At 41.1% G+C, this 16,760-nt stretch overlaps 1 protein-coding gene across 1 annotated transcript in view; it reads right to left on the reverse strand.

The window, feature by feature from the left end:
* LAMA1 (laminin subunit alpha 1) overlaps positions 1-16,760 on the reverse strand; it is a 168,353-nt gene that overhangs the window by 13,040 nt on the left and 138,553 nt on the right. The window contains exons 45-54 of the mRNA XM_040479369.1: positions 16,391-16,534; positions 15,266-15,399; positions 14,002-14,152; positions 13,121-13,245; positions 7,239-7,389; positions 6,436-6,580; positions 5,824-5,965; positions 3,106-3,220; positions 2,740-2,910; positions 382-545 (exon numbers count right to left, since the gene is read on the reverse strand). Of these exons, the coding sequence (XP_040335303.1) occupies positions 382-545; positions 2,740-2,910; positions 3,106-3,220; positions 5,824-5,965; positions 6,436-6,580; positions 7,239-7,389; positions 13,121-13,245; positions 14,002-14,152; positions 15,266-15,399; positions 16,391-16,534 (1,442 nt within the window). The remainder of the gene's footprint in view (positions 1-381; positions 546-2,739; positions 2,911-3,105; positions 3,221-5,823; positions 5,966-6,435; positions 6,581-7,238; positions 7,390-13,120; positions 13,246-14,001; positions 14,153-15,265; positions 15,400-16,390; positions 16,535-16,760) is intronic.

A 16,760-nucleotide genomic window follows, 5' to 3' on the forward strand; every position in this document is an offset into this window, starting at 1 on the left:
TTTACTATTTTACTATTTGTTTTCTGTTTACTGTGTTCCTACTTACTGTTTGACATTATTATTTAGTATTGATATAATGCTGTCTACTCACACTATGGTACTGTCTGCCACAGAATTAATCTGATGTAAAACATTTTATACTGGGCCCCAGAAAAAAGCAGGGTTAAGGTTTTTTAATTGCAAAAATTCCACAAATATCTTATTACCAAGCAGATGAAATTACTTTTGAGGAAGGTTTTCTAGAAGGGCTCCAGAGTTATTCTGGAGCTGTAAAATCTCTGAATTTTCCTGACTTCATCCTAGTCATCCCAATCATTTTACCGCAAAGAGTATCCTAACATGGTTCCTACTGTCGGTCACCAGGGCCTTGTATGTGAATACCTCCCAGTCCTCATCAGAGAGATGGAATGCTCTTGCCCGTCACCATATGTGCCCTTGGGAGCACGCAGGACAGCTCTTCTCAGGTTTGCTCCGTCCCCAGAGTTAACGTGCACTTCAATGTGGCCTTCAATCAGCATGATGGAAAAGAAGGCCTGGGAAGGTTGCTGAGAGATTTTCAACAGAAAAAATATTGCCACGTGATTTTTAAAATTATTATGAAGACAATATGAGAGTATTAACAAGCAACGTATTAAGAATATCACCATCTAACACAACTCTTTTAAATTCTGTTTCTAATCTCTGTTCATATGATTTACATTCTGCTTTATGCTCTTATCATTAACCCTATCAAACATTTCCCTTTCTACTTCATACTTTTTATTGCTACCATATGTACTAACAGATACATATACTGTAAATCATTGACCGATTTATTGTTAAAAATTTAGTTTCCAATTTTTCTTACCATACATAATACTTTTGTTTTTTTGCCCGTGAACACTTTTTTTTTTTTTTTTTTTTTTTTTTTTGCCTAACGTTTCTAAAAGTGGCTTTAAAAGGTGGAAGAGTTTGGAAATTATTAAAGCTTTGAGAACTATTTTGCACATTGAAAATAGGTCCACCAGCAGAACGGGAGTGAGTGTTTCACAATGCCCTTGTGAGCATTCTGATTTGCTGAACAAGCAGCAAACTATGATTAAGATTGGTGGAGGCAGGGCACCTGGGTGGCTCAGTCGGTTAAGCATCCAACTTCCACTCAGGTCATGATCTTACAGTTTGTGGGTTCGAGCCCCACATCGGGCTTTATGATGACAGCTCAGAGCCTGGAGCCTGCTTCAGATTCTGTGTCTCCCTCTCTTTCTGCCCCTCCCCCACTCGCGCTCTCTCTCAAAAATAAAGTAACATTAAAAAAAAATTTTAAGACTGGTGGAGGCAAACAGTCTATTGGTTCCTCAAAAAGTTATACATAGAATTATCATGTGACCTATCAATTCCACTCCTAGGTATGTATATACCCAAAAGAACTGAAAGCAGGTAGTCAAATTCTTTGATGTGAATGTTCATAGCAGCATTATTAACAATAGCTAAAAGGTAGAAACAACCCCAAATGTCCATCAGTGAATAAATTATGTACATATAATGGAATAGCAATTCAGCCATAAAAAGGAAGTACTGACATCCCACAATGTGGACAAACCTCAAAAACATGCTAAGTGGAAGACACAAAAGATCACATGCTGTTTGAGCCCATTTATATAAAATACAGATCATCAGGAAATTCAGAGATACAGAAGGAAGACCGCTGGCCACCAGGGACTGGGCTGCTGAGGGGACAGGAAGGGCCCACTTGACTGCACAGGCTATTATTTGGGTGATAAAAATGTTTTGGAACTAGATAGAGGAGGTGGCCTCACCACATTGTAAAAGCACTAAATGCTAACTGTTCATTGTAAAATGGTTACTTTTATGTTCTGTGAATTTCATCTCAACTAGGAAAAAAAAAAAGATTGGTGGGGCCCATAAACCACTCTGTCATGGTTAGACCTTTGCCAAGTGGCTCATGAGGCACTAGGAGTCTACACACTGGTGTTCCAGTCTTGGCTCACACATATATCAGCTGTGTGACCTTCAGCAGGTTAACAAGGTTCTCTGAACCGATTTCCTCCTCAGCAAAACGTAGGATAAGCAGCATTCACCCTGCATTGTGGCTGTGATCATCACACAGCAATGTCTACAAATAATCTTGCACAAAAGAGGACAGTATGCTGTGACCTCTACTTCATTAAGACCGTAAATTAGCATTCTGTAAAGCCTCTTCAAATTACGTGATATATGCAAGTTTGAGCAAAAGAAAGGGTAAATCTATGCTCTTAAAATGGAATATAAATATGGAAACCCGTCAACTTTTCTCTCTTCTACAGCTGCCCCACTGTGCTGATCACAGGCCACATTTCTCTTTCTGCTGACTTCAATCCTATTTGTAGATAAGGAAAATTGTGCTCCATGGAGCAGCACACTAAAAAACTCTACAGAACTGAAGGATTCACTTTCTTAGCCTTAGAATAAAGAGTAGCCACCTAACATGTGGAAAAAAAGCTCTGAATGAGCTTGAAAAGAATGAGGGGTAGACAGCAAGTATCTGCCTTCTCAGTAGTTAGACAAGAAAAATGACCGTGTACCACAAAGAGGTCACCGATTCATAGGGGAAGACATTCAGCGATAGTAACTGCTACTTATTAAAATGCACACTTATAAACAACTGGCCACACTGCTACGATAATGTTCACGACCAAGTCATTTTCCAACTAGTGCTTCTTGAGCTTGTGGCTGAATAACAATAGCATTTGAGCTACTCACCCCGTGGGCCTGCCGATGACCCTGCTTCTCCCCATGCCTGCCCAGGGCAGCCAGGATGATGCCACTGCTGTTCTTGGTGGCAAATGTCGCCAAGAGTTCCGATTCTGGCAACAAAGACCTGGGTGACAATTCAACGTAGCCACCTTTCAAGAAGCTAACAGTTCGGATAGGCTGGTTAAAAAGGAGGCAAAAAGAACACCATCAGGACTCCTAAGCACTGAATCGTCCATGGTGGGGTTTACTGCTGGTCTCCCCATCATCTCTTTTCCATCCATCTCACTGTGTTAGATTTTACTACCTTATTATGTTGGTAAGTCAGTGGACATTTGCAAAAACTCATTCAAATATTAATAAAAGGCTTCCCACCTCCAGTATACAGCCTTTTCTCACTCCATAGGAATTTCTGAGTAAATCAAAGGTTGATCTGGATATTTCCAGGTTTTTGATACAGCCCACATAGCTTTTGCTGGTGACACCTTTCCTGTAGGGAAGGGCACAAGAACAACAAGATTTGGATTTTATAACTCCCATTTTTGAAAGAAGGAATAAAAATAGACCTACAGGTAAAGAAGATCTGCTTCTATGTGTCATTCTGCAGAAATGTCTAAGTCTCCCACTAAGAAGGGTATTGATGGTGAAGACTTTAGGTCTAATGAAGGCTCTCCTTAGGACCAAGGAAAGGGGTTGAATTTAGGGAGTTTGACTAAATGGCTACCTAGACAAAAATGCATCATATTTTAAGGGAAAGTACTGTAGTCACTGCAATTTAAGTATACTCATTAAAACAGGCCAATTATAAGAAAGACAGCACACAGTCATAAGGAAACAATAGCACATAGATTGAAATCCAAATCAGTACTATATTTTTCTCTTTGTTATTTATTTTTAGAGAGTGTGTGTGTGCACACGCGAGCAGCAGAGAGGGACCAGGAGAATCCCAAGTAGGCTCCTCACTGTCAGCAGAGAGCCTGATGTGAGGCTTGATCTCACAAACTGTGAGATCATGACCTGAGTCAAAATCAAGAGTTGGGTGCTGAACCAACTGAGCCACCCCACTACCATATTTTTAATAGAAGTTGCCACACTGCTGGTTGGGGTGAGGCTGTAATATGATCAGTCTCTCATTTCCAAAATATGGAGATGACTGAACATCTCTTAAGTTATATTCTGAAGCATCAGCTAGTCACAGGAGAACTCTGAAGTCACATGGTTTCCAGCTAGAGTCACATCTCACTTTCCTTTCCCTCTGTGTTGAGTAGTGAGCTGCAGACCATTAGGCAACTACAAGATTTAGGGCAGATTTTAACTTTTCTGGATATGTTTCTTCCTTTGTAATTGAAGAGGCTGGTCTTGATAGATACCCAGGTCCCTTCTAGCATAAAAGTCTGTTATTTGGAATGTCTTCCTGGAAAGGGGGATCTTTTCTCCATTGTCTGCACAGTGTCCATCTCGGTAGAGTACAGATGAACTGTGGCACAGCTTGTTGCTACATGAGCACCTACCCTGCTGCCACCATGTGAGGAAACAATATCTGGAATCGGGAATTAGGAGACTGGCTTACAATCCTGGCTCCATCCTGGCAGAGGGGTAAGACCTGGGACAAGTGACCAACTCCCCCTGAAGTTTAAGTGTAATTCATTTCAAGATGGGGTGTGGGGGGAGGGTACTGGTGACTGTGGTGGTAAGCTGTGTCCCTTGGAACTTTCAGAAATTTCTGGCAAAGAAGAGGGGTGAGGAGTGAATCTGGACTGCTCAGCTTAACAGCAACCAGTGTGGACACGCTTCCGTGCCACTGATTAGGAGTGCATATAAGAACTCAGCTGTAGTTAGCGCTATAGTAGTAGGGTAGTAGCTGTGCTACTAACTTCTTTGAAGACCACTGGGCTAGGTGAATCAGTTTGGACATTTGGTAATCCCACTCCCCAGAATCTATCTTGCCTCAACTGCTGGCCTTTGGTATAGGAGGTTTTTGTTTTTAATGGTGTGAAAGAAACTTTGGGCTTCATTTGTCCAGTCCAAAATGACACAACTAAGAACAAAGACCCACAGAGATCTTATGCAAATTATTAAAGTCACAAAGCTAAACATGAATCAGTGTTACAAAAGGATCTCATTGCCTTCTCTGCCACCTTTCTTCCAACTTCCTGATGCTGGTGTTTCAACTTTCACATACGTTATTCATTCTCATCACACAAAGGAGAAATGCAGACAGCATGATTTTTTTTTTTTTTGCCCTGAAAAAGATTCTACTATTCTGAAATGTCTAGAAGGAACAACTTATGACTGAAGGTGGGGTCTAAGAATACTGTACCATATTAAGTAACAATTAGTAACAATCACTAGATGTTCTAAAGGCAACACATAGAAAATCATTAATTTTACTGCAGGAGGATTTCTTTACATCCCAATTAGTAGACACACAGTGGTTTGAATCAAGGCAGACGTTAGGGATTAAAATTTGTCCCTCACAAAAGATGATGAAGTCCTAACCCCCAGTACCTGTGAATGTGACCTTATTTGGAAATAAGGTCTTTTTCGATGTAATCAAGTTAAGATGAGGTCATTAGGATAGGTCCTAATCCAATATGACCATTGTCATTATAAAAAGGGAAATTTAGGGGCACCTGGGTGGCTCAGTTGGTTACGTGTCTAGCTCTTGATTTTGGCTCAGGTCATGATCTCGTGATTCATGAGATCGAGCCCCATGCCGGGGTCTGTGCTGACAACATGGAGCCTGCTTCGGATTATCTCTCCCTGTCTCTCTGCTCACATCCAAAAATAAATTTAAAAAGGGAAATTTGGTCACAGAGACATACACAGAGGGAAGACAGTGTAATAAGAAACAAAGAGAAAGCCATCCACGACCTGAGGAATGCCTGAAACTCCCAGAAGCTAGGAGAGAGGCATGGAACAGATTCTTTCTCACAACCCTCAGACGGAAGCAATTTTGCCGACACCTTGATTTTGGACTTGTAGCCTCCACAGTTGTTTAAGTCCCCTGGCTTGGGGCACCTTATTATGGCAGCCCTGGGAAACTGACACATTTGGCAATTACAGGCATGACAAATGGGCCACGTGATATACCTTACAATTCTTGACCTAGGTAATCCACCCACATAAATTGGATCTTTATCTAGACGATTGAGGTCAGAAGATGCTCCTGGAGTTTCACCTTGCTTCGTTTCTTTATAACTGGTGTTATATGCATCAATAACTGCTAGGAGTCCTAAAATGAGATCAAATAGAAGAGACAAGAAAATGAAAATCACTTTCTGCATTAAAGTAAAACCAAAGTTCATTTATAAAGACATACTCTTTCACATCCTGCACATTTGACCAGGGAGTGTTCTTGACTATTAAATCCTCTGTACAAACGTCAGTGAATCCAGAATATACAAAACTAAAATGACAGCAGTATGTGTGTGGCAAAAAAGAGAATGGATTTGATCCTTGATTCCAATTCAGCATTTAATGTTAAGTAATGCACCTGGAAACCACAGAAAAATAGAATTATAACATTTCTCCAGCAAAATGTGAATCCTGGCGTTTAGCATTTCAAAGAAAACAATGGCTTTCTATTAGAGTATCATTCAAGAATACCCAAGGAGCCACAAAGTACATAAAGACTGCTGATTTTGGAAGGATTTCTATTTCTATGAGGGTGACGAGTATCTCCTTGCCCTTCTGTGCACTTAACTTGCTTTCGGTTTCTCTGGAAGGCGATTTTATACCAGGTTCCGTTGTTATAGCGTCTGTCTGTAATAAGAGCAAGAGGCCCTGAACCCAGGTCAACTGTAACTCTAACTCTGCCACGCACCAGCTCGATGGATACAAAGTCTTTCTGTGAAGAAGAGAAAAGAGTTACCCAGGGCTATGTCATTCTTACAGATCCCCTTTCCCTCCCAAGGCAAGGATGGCAGAAGTCTTCCAAAGTCAAACTCAGAAAACTGGATCTGGCCTAACAGAGGTCTCTGTTAGGAAACTAAAGTGTCCGGGAAGACTTTCTAGAATACTACACTGATATAAAGGAGAGAAATGCATTGTTGCCCAAATCCACAACTCAGTAAGAGAAATGGAATCTTTGTATCTTTTTCATTGAGATTACATGGACTAGTCCTAAAAATAAAACTAGAAGATCCAGAGAGATCACATGCACAATAGGATAAAAATAACATGAAATTCCTGTCGATGGAATTCAAAGGCCACAGTGATCGCAGTGAATGTGGAGCAAGATATATGAAAGTCAAAATTTAATAACAAATGTTACTGCTCTCTACAATGATTGGAAGCCTGTTTTCTACTTGGTACTCTGTACTGTATTTTCCGAAGGTTCTTTGGTGAATTTATAATACATTTCTTAAAACGGGGAAATAGTATGGCATACATATGTATACATTATATTTGCATATGCTCATGAAGCAGTCATTAAACATAAATATCCTCCTAGCAATCTGACTGTATATACATGGTGGAGTCTGCTGTCCCATAAAGCCTCTTACAGTGCCGTTTGAAGCAAGGTAGAGAAGAAGCCCGTTGGGTGAAAAGGTACTAAAAAGCATAATTATCTGAGTCACGGTAGCCCGGAGCGTCTTCTCCACAACCGAATAACCACTCCCATCAAAATGGAAGGACGAGTCTTCGTTCTGGGGGCTGCAAAGCAGAGCAGATGAAATACAATCTATTCTCAGGAAGGCAGTTAAGGAGAAGAAATACCTTTACTGAGTTCACTCCCTCACAAAAACTGGTAGAGCTATTATTTCCATAATCTGATAAGAAGCATAAATCATATCTTAAAATATGCTTGCCATGAGATTATGCAAAACAAATGCCAGTTGCTTTATATGGAAAGGAAAATGTAGGCAGTGTTGACTGTAGTAAAAAGGAATGTCTTCAAAGGATGGATAACTGCTCTAAATATTTCTACTTATCAAGTAGACTCTCTGTTCCAGTGTCCTATAATGTAACTGTCCTTTCTTAATTCCAAAGCTTTCAGAGTAATTTTTATATTAGCATGTTATCACCCCCTGCTGGTTTTAACTACTACATCAGCTAAACTGGAGTAATGATGGAAAACAAATCTACATCAATGTAGCAGGACCACTGTGCAAAAAAAAAAAAAAAAAATAAAAAAAAAAATATTTATATATATATATATATATATATATATAATCAAAAATCTGCAGGATGAACTTAGAACAAAGTTATTTAATACAGACCTCAATACTTCTCAGGTGAGTGTTTTCTGGTGTTCCCCACACCTCAAAAGGCTGACTTTGTTTACGCTTTAATTACAAAGTAAGTTTATCTGGAACATGTCCTAATAGGTTTCAAAAATGTTTCTGGGCTTCAGAGTGAAACTTGGACCTTGGTGTGTTTGGGGTAGGAATTTGTACTTCTCCCAGTGGAATAAGCAAACTCAGTATCTCCAAGCAGGACAAGTAACCAAATGGTGACACTGTTTCCATCCACAGAACAAACATAGCGGTGCTTTGCGGTGCTTTGTGAAACCTGGGGTTTCAAACTGATAGCTTCCCACAGTCCAGTTTTTTCTAAAGATTGCTGTCTTTCAACCTCTTTCAGGAAGTGTATATAACTTAAAGGAAATGCACTCTGCGTAAAGAAACTATAGACAGATACCATATGGTTTCACTCTTATGTGGATCCTGAGAAACTTAACAGAAACCCATGGGGGAGGGGAAGAAAAAAAAAAAAAAGAGGTTAGAGTGGGAGAGAGCCAAAGCATAAGAGACTCTTAAAAACAGAACAAACTGAGGGTTGATGGGGGGTAGGAGGGAGGGGAGGGTGGGTGATGGGTATTGAGGAGGGCACCTTTTGGGATGAGCACTGGGTGTTGTATGGAAACCAATTTGACAATAAACTCCATATATTGAAAAAAAAAAAAAAAAACCACCTCACCTCAGAAAAAAAAAAAAAAAACCTATGGCTTAATTCTCTGTTATTTAATTCCTAAAGCTGTGACTTCCTACAAGCATGTTCCATTGCTCTAGCTCTTGGCTGACCAGTTTCATGGGGTTAAGGACTCGGACTCTAGAACCAGATTGTTGGGGTTCAAATCCCAGTCCTTCAATTTACTAGCTGTGTGAACTCGGAAAAGTTACCTAATGTCTCTGCGCTTCATTCTTTTCATCTATAAAATAAGGAAAACAATAGCTCTCAGGAAGGCTGTGCATGATTTAATACATGTCAAGTTCTTTAGACAATGCTTGGCACTTATATGTTCAGTACATTTAGCTCTGATGATTCTGCTTTGTTCAGAGGTCCCTGAAGGGCTGCCATTTTGCCTCTTAAAACCTGAACCTCAAAAATTAAGTACCTTTTCAAAGAGCACACCCGAGAAAATAGTGAAACCAGGTTTCAAACAGAACTCCAGAAATCTGTCTTGTTCCGCTGCACACACCCTCTCCTTCCCCAGAACTCCTGAGTTCTCTGTTCTCAAGAATGTGGACTCTCTACTTCTGGCTTCTCTCCATCAGCAGGGCCTGCCCCAATGAGGCAGCACAAAGAGGGGTGCATTCAAATGAACCAACTTGTGAATGCACGTCTTCGGAGGTTCTTGACCCGGGGTCAATGACACACTTCTGGGGCTTGTACACCCTTGTGGGTCAGGCTTCCATTCTATAACCATGAGGCCCAGGCGCCTGATCACAGGTGGGCCACAGGAAGGCAGCTCCAGGTCCCGGCCCAGACAAGAGGCCCCGGCACAAATGAAAGCAGGGTTGGCAAGAGCACTTTACGGAAAGCTCTGTTCCAGACCCAGCAATTCCAGGTGAGAGTCCTGTAGTCAGGCAGGCCTAGAGAGACACTCTCCCTCCCCAGCCCTCAGCCCTGTGAGCCTTAAAGAATGACTAGGCCTCTGGTCCGAGCTCTCACTCATGACAGGGGTAATACCTACTGTGGTACCATCAGCACTCTGGGCAGCTGTTATGAGAGTGAGTGGGGTAGCACCTGGGCCCAGGCCTAAGATGCTGCTTCACCTGTCACCTCCTCCTGCCACAGCACAGAGTACTTTCTCTGTGCTTTCATATGGCTCTATCTCCTATACACCAGGAGATGTTGGAGGAGATGAACTCACGTGACTGACGTTGACCTTGCCAGCACCTAGAAGAGTGCCCTGAACGCAGGCGACTGACCTGTCCCAAAAGTCAGCTACACAGCCTATCACAACATCCACTCATAACTAATACAAGAATAAAGTCCTGTTAATCAAATAAAAAGGGTTTTTTTTTCCATATTTAGGTGAAAACTGTTAGAATCCATGGTTTCTTTTGTAATATCCTTTAAGAATTTAAGAGATTGTTCATAATTATTAACATACATTGATAGCATATAAAGAAGTGTAAATATATTCAAGGAGGAATAAAACAAAAAATTCATTTAGTTGGTAATATAAGTAAAAGGGGCGCCTGGGTGGCCCAGTCGGTTAAGCGGCCGACTTCGGCTCAGGTCATGATCTCGCCATCCGTGAGTTCGAGCCCCGCGTCGGGATCTGTGCTGACAGCTCAGAGCCTGGAGCCTGTTTCAGATTCTGTGTCTCCCTTTCTCTGACCCTCCCCTGTTCATGCTGTGTCTCTCCCTGTCTCAAAAATAAAAATAAAATGTTAAAAAAATTTTTTTAATAAAAAAATAAAAAATAAATTTAAAAAATATAAAGTTACAGGTAAATGTTTCTATTGAGAAAATTATCTTTTTAAATCTAAAGGACATCAGTTGACCACACTAATGATTTAAAATGGCAGGTTACACACAGAGGTGCAAAGCACACTGAATTCTAATCACTGGTCTGCTAAAATTGATTCATTTACTAGAATTAGTTTGTTAATTCTTTGAGCTCAAGTCTTTGTCTAATAGGGTAGGGATGGTTGCCTAAAATGAAGACAATTCAGTTTACAAATACAGACAGAAAGCATCAGCTGTGTCTGTCTCAGCACTTGCCATGGTATGTGTTCTGTGGAACACCAGCAACTCTGGAATGCTGCTTTTTAGAGAGTTTGGGATCAAGTGAGTTTGGGAATGGTGCAACTCCAGCCCATCCCAAGGACAAGGTTACTGCACATTCGCACATTAGAGGCTCTGGATGCTTCACAATCAGGAAATGTACTTAATCATTTAACGCACTGTTTCCCAAACATTTATGGTCAGGACACATCTGACACCCCCACTTTAAAAAAGTATTTATTAATATCCTATCAAACTAGTATTCTTTAAAAAAAAAAACACACACACAACATACTTTAGAAGTGGTAGTCAGTATAAGAATAGCCAGTTGATTTGTTCAGTGCCCAGAAAAACATTTAATCAAAACTTTGAGGGGCGCCTGGGTGGTGCAGTTGGTTAAGCGTCCGACTTCAGCCAGGTCACGATCTCGCGGTCCGTGAGTTCGAGCCCCGCGTCAGGCTCTGGGCTGATGGCTCGGAGCCTGGAGCCTGTTTCCGATTCTGTGTCTCCCTCTCTCTCTGCCCCTCCCCCGTTCATGCTCTGTCTCTCTCTGTCCCAAAAATAAATAAAAACGTTGAAAAAAAAATTAAAAAAAAAACAAAACTTTGAGCTAATGAGTCAGTCTGACCCTAAGGTTCAGCTGGGTGGTCAGCCTTCCAGCAAAAAAGCCAGTTCCAGAACATGCGTCGGGAGGGTGGTGGCACCTGCCAGTCCCTCCCGAGTTTGGAGCAACCTTCCTCTTTCCCCGGAGGTCCAGGTTGGGTAGACATGCAGTGGGAGGGCAGATCTCAGAAGAAAACGAGTGGCCACATAGAAAATTGACTTCCTCTCCAACAAAAGAAAAGAGCTAGCAATCATCAGATTCACTCATTGCTACAGTTTAAGGTCAGCGGTTTTAAGATAACCCTGAAAATGGCAGGTGAAATTGGGGATACTGTTATAGCTAAAGCACAGGGGGACATTTTCCATATTAGAAATTTTCCATCTCTGTTAAGACTTTCCTTTCTACAAGTAAGATTAATGATCTGGGGTCAATGTGGGGCCCAGAGGTCCAGGAGCCAGAACATTTTTCAAGTTCGAATCACTATTGCTGGGGAAATGTCCCTGCTAGAGAAAAAGCACGAGGAAAATGTGATGGGGAGTTCTCTGCTCCCAGAGTTCTAGAGCTGGTGCCATTACCTCAGTAGGTAATATCATTTTTTATTATATTTTCCAATTACAGAACCTCTGGTTTTCACATGCTTATTGTCAAGAAAATAACTGAGACATTTATCTAAAAAGCAGTGGATTATCACTGCAGAAAGATCAGAGGGAAACAGTCTCAAATTCATTGAGTATTTTCACATACATCATGCTAGGTGTTCATCACCCCACTTTTGGGAGGTAAGACAAACATGATTACCATTTTCCTTTTCTGAAAGAAGAAATCAAATCTCCACAAAGTAAGTGACTTACTACAAAGTCACCAAGAGGGATTTTGGTAGGAGAGGGAGCCTGAGTTAGATTCCAAAGCTAATTTTTTTTTTTTTTTTTTTTTTTTTTTTTTCAGAAGGCTCCAATAACCAAGCTTCTGGTCATGACTTTGAAAGCAAGCTGAGTCGGGAAAGTAGCAAAGAAAAGGCTCAAACCACAAAATCCCAAGCTCTGAGCCCTAAGAGAAAACAGATCTGACAGTAACGAAATGAAAACTTGCCCACAAGTTTCCAAATGTAATGGGAGTTGCTTCCAACTGATCTTGTCACAGCTCACTGTTAATTACAGATATCTATCTAGACAGAGCAGCCCATTAGATGACAGAATCCTATCAGATGTTTCATTTCTCTAATGGCAAAGGCAATCTATTGTCTTAATTACTGAAGTGTTAGAAAACAGGTCTTGTACATTTACGAAACTGCAATTACCTTTTTAGAAAGTAATGCAGGGAGTGTTGAGCTCAGTGGGCTTGTTATTAAATGCCTGCTGTTACATTAATACCTGCAAGACGATTTTAGGTAGTTGTTCTCCATTGCCAAATGCATTTAATTTCTAGAATTTTAGAATTTAAGAATAGGAAAGTACTTATCCATAAAATCTGACAGCACAAAGAAAATTCTTATCCTTGGAGGTATTTTCAAAGTAAAGACACACAGGGATTTACCGAAGACTTTGCTGTGGCTCTCTGAGACAGAAGGTTGTTGGAGAGGATGTCTGATGCTTCTCAATTTTATGATCCATGATGAAAAAGCATATGGCACAGTGAAAACAGTACTTTTTAGAGGTTAAAAATGATACCCAAGCTTCTATTAGTAAAGGACCTACATCACATCCTTAGCGGTGAGATGTCCGATATCACAGACTCTGTACCACCCATGATGTGCTCGTGAATCCTCTAAGCAGCTGCCAGATGTTAATAACATACTGTGTGTTAGATTATAGGGCATGTTACCTTCCGAAGCAGCCGTGGCACTTGCCCTCCCGTTCAACATAGTTCCACAGGCCGATGGACTGTCCGTTCAAGAAGGCCTCTCCCATGCAGCCTTTAAAATGAGTAACCTTCACAGCAGGAGACTTCTAATATAAACAAGCAAAACAAGCACAGCCCACACGTCTCAGAAGGAAAGGAATAAATTCTCTATGTGCACGAAACTCCTTCCTAGGAGCTCAAATCTAACAAATCCAAATTTTGAGAAAGCAACATCCAGAAAAAAGGCCAGGTTGGAATCACTGAATTTCCTTCCGATTATTAAGTAGGATCCTAGAATGAGTGACAACCTGACAGGATCTTAAAGATCACCTCGGTTACCAGGATCCCTGGAGAGAAGCCCCTTTCACAGACGAGGAAACAGAGGCTCAGAGCATGTCAGGTGTGAGGGTCTGGCTGGAAGGAGACCCTTACTCTCATTTCAGAGCACTGAACCAAGTAAGTCCAGGTGACTGAACTTTATTCGGTAAAGGGGTAACAGGTATAATAAAATACATACCATAGGCTCCTGTGCTAAACACTAATTAGCATTATTCTACCACTAGAGTTTAGAATAGCAGTAAGGGAAACTACAGAAATTAAGGTGGAATATTGAATTTCCTGTTTGAGTATTGGAAAAGAAACTCAAATAGCAAAATGAACCACTGGCTTCTTTTCCATTTATGCTATTTATCCAGCAGGATCCTTTGCTTTCTAAAACCAGCCCACTCTGCAAATTTACTGTCATTAAGCAAAATGATAGAAACAAAAAATATTCATCTAAGAGATCTTCAATAACTTGAACATGAATTTTATATACAGGTAAAAGCAATCAGTCCTGTACAGATGAACATTCTGAATGTTACCTTGATCTGTCCTCCAAGCCCTCCAACAAACATTAGTGTTGAATTGTTTACATCCAGAACTTTAGCTGTTCCAGGGGATTTACTTGTTTTTGTTGATGGCTTTTGAGTTGCACTCATTTCCTTTACACTCAATGAACCAATGTTTCCAAATCTATAAGGGTCACAAAGAATTGCAAAAAGAATACTTTCAGAATTCCAAGCCCCTCCATGTACATACACATCTGTTTATAACATAGCCTCTAGGTGTTTCTCCCCACAGTCCTCGGCGGCTCCCACTGGTCTCCCTCTCCCAGTCTTGCCCACTTTGCCCCCAGTTTACTCCCAAGCTCTTGTGAAGTAGGTCTTCTAAATCATATACATTTCCTCATGCTTAAGAGAGTTCTAGATAATAAGTTAAATTATATACAATAAAACCTTGGTTTGCAAGCATCATTGTTCCAGAAACATGCTTGTAATCCAAAAGCACTGGTATATCAAAGCGAATTCAAGAACCATCAGCCCAGTTGTGATCATGTCATGTTCAGTGTCACATACTACTCGTATTACAAGACGTCACTCGTTTATCAAGTTCAAATTTATTAGAAATGTTTGTTCATCTTGTGGAACACTTGCAGAGTAAGTTACTCGCAATGCAAGGTTTTAGTGTATCTGAAACAGTCCACTGCCTTCAGTATTACTCCGTGTCTATAAATAACAAAGCAAAAGACAAAAATCTCCAGCCATAACACACCATCAACAATACACTATAATACTATAGAAAAGCAAAATGATACACCTAAAGCTGTTTAAAAGGAGTTACCTCTGGAGAGGGGCTTTACAAGGGAGAGTTTTGCTTTGGGTCTGAATTTTAAAAAACCACATTCTCCACCTGGATCCTTGCGTTCTGTCCTCTATATGTGCACACCACACCCACCAACCACGTGGCATTTCTACCCTGCTGCCTCCCACCCCTCTCTTCAAGGAAGAACACAATTTACTGGGTTGGCTGCCTCAGATTTAGACCAAACGTCCTAAAAGTAACATAAACTTTTAACTTTTACTTCTTTTGATTGTTGACTTTGGTAACAGTTTACTTCTTCTGTAATAATAATAATAATAATAATAATAAAAAGTCCTTATTTCTGTAATGTAAACCAACTATATTTTGCTGCAGTCTGACTTCCCAGAAGTTTCAAAGACAATCACATAAGGTGACAAACACATTACAAACTTATAAGGTACAGTTCTGAGAAAAGAGATGCTTGGAGAGCACTTTCTCCACTACCTGGTTACATAGATACTGTGCCATTTGTTGTCGTCAGCTCGGAAGTCTGGAAATTCCAACCGTGTAGACCCGGAGCCCATATCCCAGAGAAAGGCCACCTTCCCTCGCCGCATCTCCACTGCCAGGAAATCAGACTGGGGTGCGGGCATGAGTTGGGATGAGTTTATGTGCCAGACTGTTTGCATGAGTCCCTACAGCATTTTCTCTACTCTTAAAAACAAACAAACAAAAAAACCTGTCTTTTGTCTTTAAATGTTCCTCTCCCTGGAGCTGGAGCATGACTCAGAGCACGGGAGACAGTAGCCACTGTTGGACATGAGTGCCCCACCACCCTGGCCCACCAGCATGACCTTCCACAATGCCTTCCGTAAAGTTCCCCCAAGAAATCTCCCGGGGGGTCACCAGCAGCCTACAAGGAGCATGAGGGAAGGCACTGTACTTATCTGCTCAATCTGAAAAGGCAATACATGAACATGAAACACACAGCAAGATAGAAGCCATGAAATCCCACATCACGGACCTGCATGTGTTCGGCACCTCAGCTCCAAAGAAGATGTTTTAGAATTTGTGCTTGTTAATATTTTCTGCTCTAACACCCCCTCCAAAGGTTCTGACCCACACATTCCCACTGGTACAGCCAAAGGTATCAGTGGTCTTCCACAGGGGACTTGCCTTCTGGGAACTACCAGAATGGTGGGTTGAGGAGCTTGGGGGAGGCTGGATAATTCTGATATGCCCCTTAGGGTGCACTCCTCCACTCCTGGTAAACACCACCAAGATCGATTTTACAGACCCAATGCTAGACTCAGTGGCTGAAGAGGCTGCAGAAGACATAGGAAATTCTACCCCATAGCTAGCAATTAAGATGGCAGAGGGGAGAGCCTCTCTCCTCAATACCATGGTCCTCCTCGTAGGCATTCAGTTGTGTACTGGGTGTTTTCATCTGATGCCACCAGTTCAGCAAATGCTTATTAGTTTCCTTAGAAGAATTAGTGATTTCACCAAGGCCCTATTTTTTTTTCCCATAAAAGAAAAAAAAAAAAAAAAAGACAACAACCCTGCCGGTTCAGAAAATATACATGTTCATAAGAGATTCATTGTTGCTTTCGGCAGGTACACACTCACACTGGTGCTGCTCCCGAGGTAGAAGAGAAGGTTATCGGGTTCACTTGTCTTAACATTTAGTGTTAAGGTGTTATAGTTAGTAGAAGAAATCTGAGGCTGGTAGGCCCGGACACAATCTCTGTCTGCAGACACAGCGACTTTAATCTGTAAAAGGAAAGGGGAAGTGTCCTAATCACTTAGTGACTCACACTGGCAGCATGCCAAGAGTTCAAAAGTGCTGCTTCCTAACAGACTTTCACTGTTTGGCAGGTTTCCTCTCTTGATGATACATCACGTTTTGGGTTTCATAAAGTGAGAAATCTGGTGGTGATGAAAATTAGTTTATTTGGTGAACTATTTAACTACTAAAAAATCACTCTTGAAGTTACAA

The sequence above is a fragment of the Herpailurus yagouaroundi genome, unplaced genomic scaffold (assembly GCF_014898765.1).
Source record: "Herpailurus yagouaroundi ecotype Mexico unplaced genomic scaffold, PumYag 142, whole genome shotgun sequence".
Taxonomy (NCBI): domain Eukaryota; kingdom Metazoa; phylum Chordata; class Mammalia; order Carnivora; family Felidae; genus Herpailurus; species Herpailurus yagouaroundi.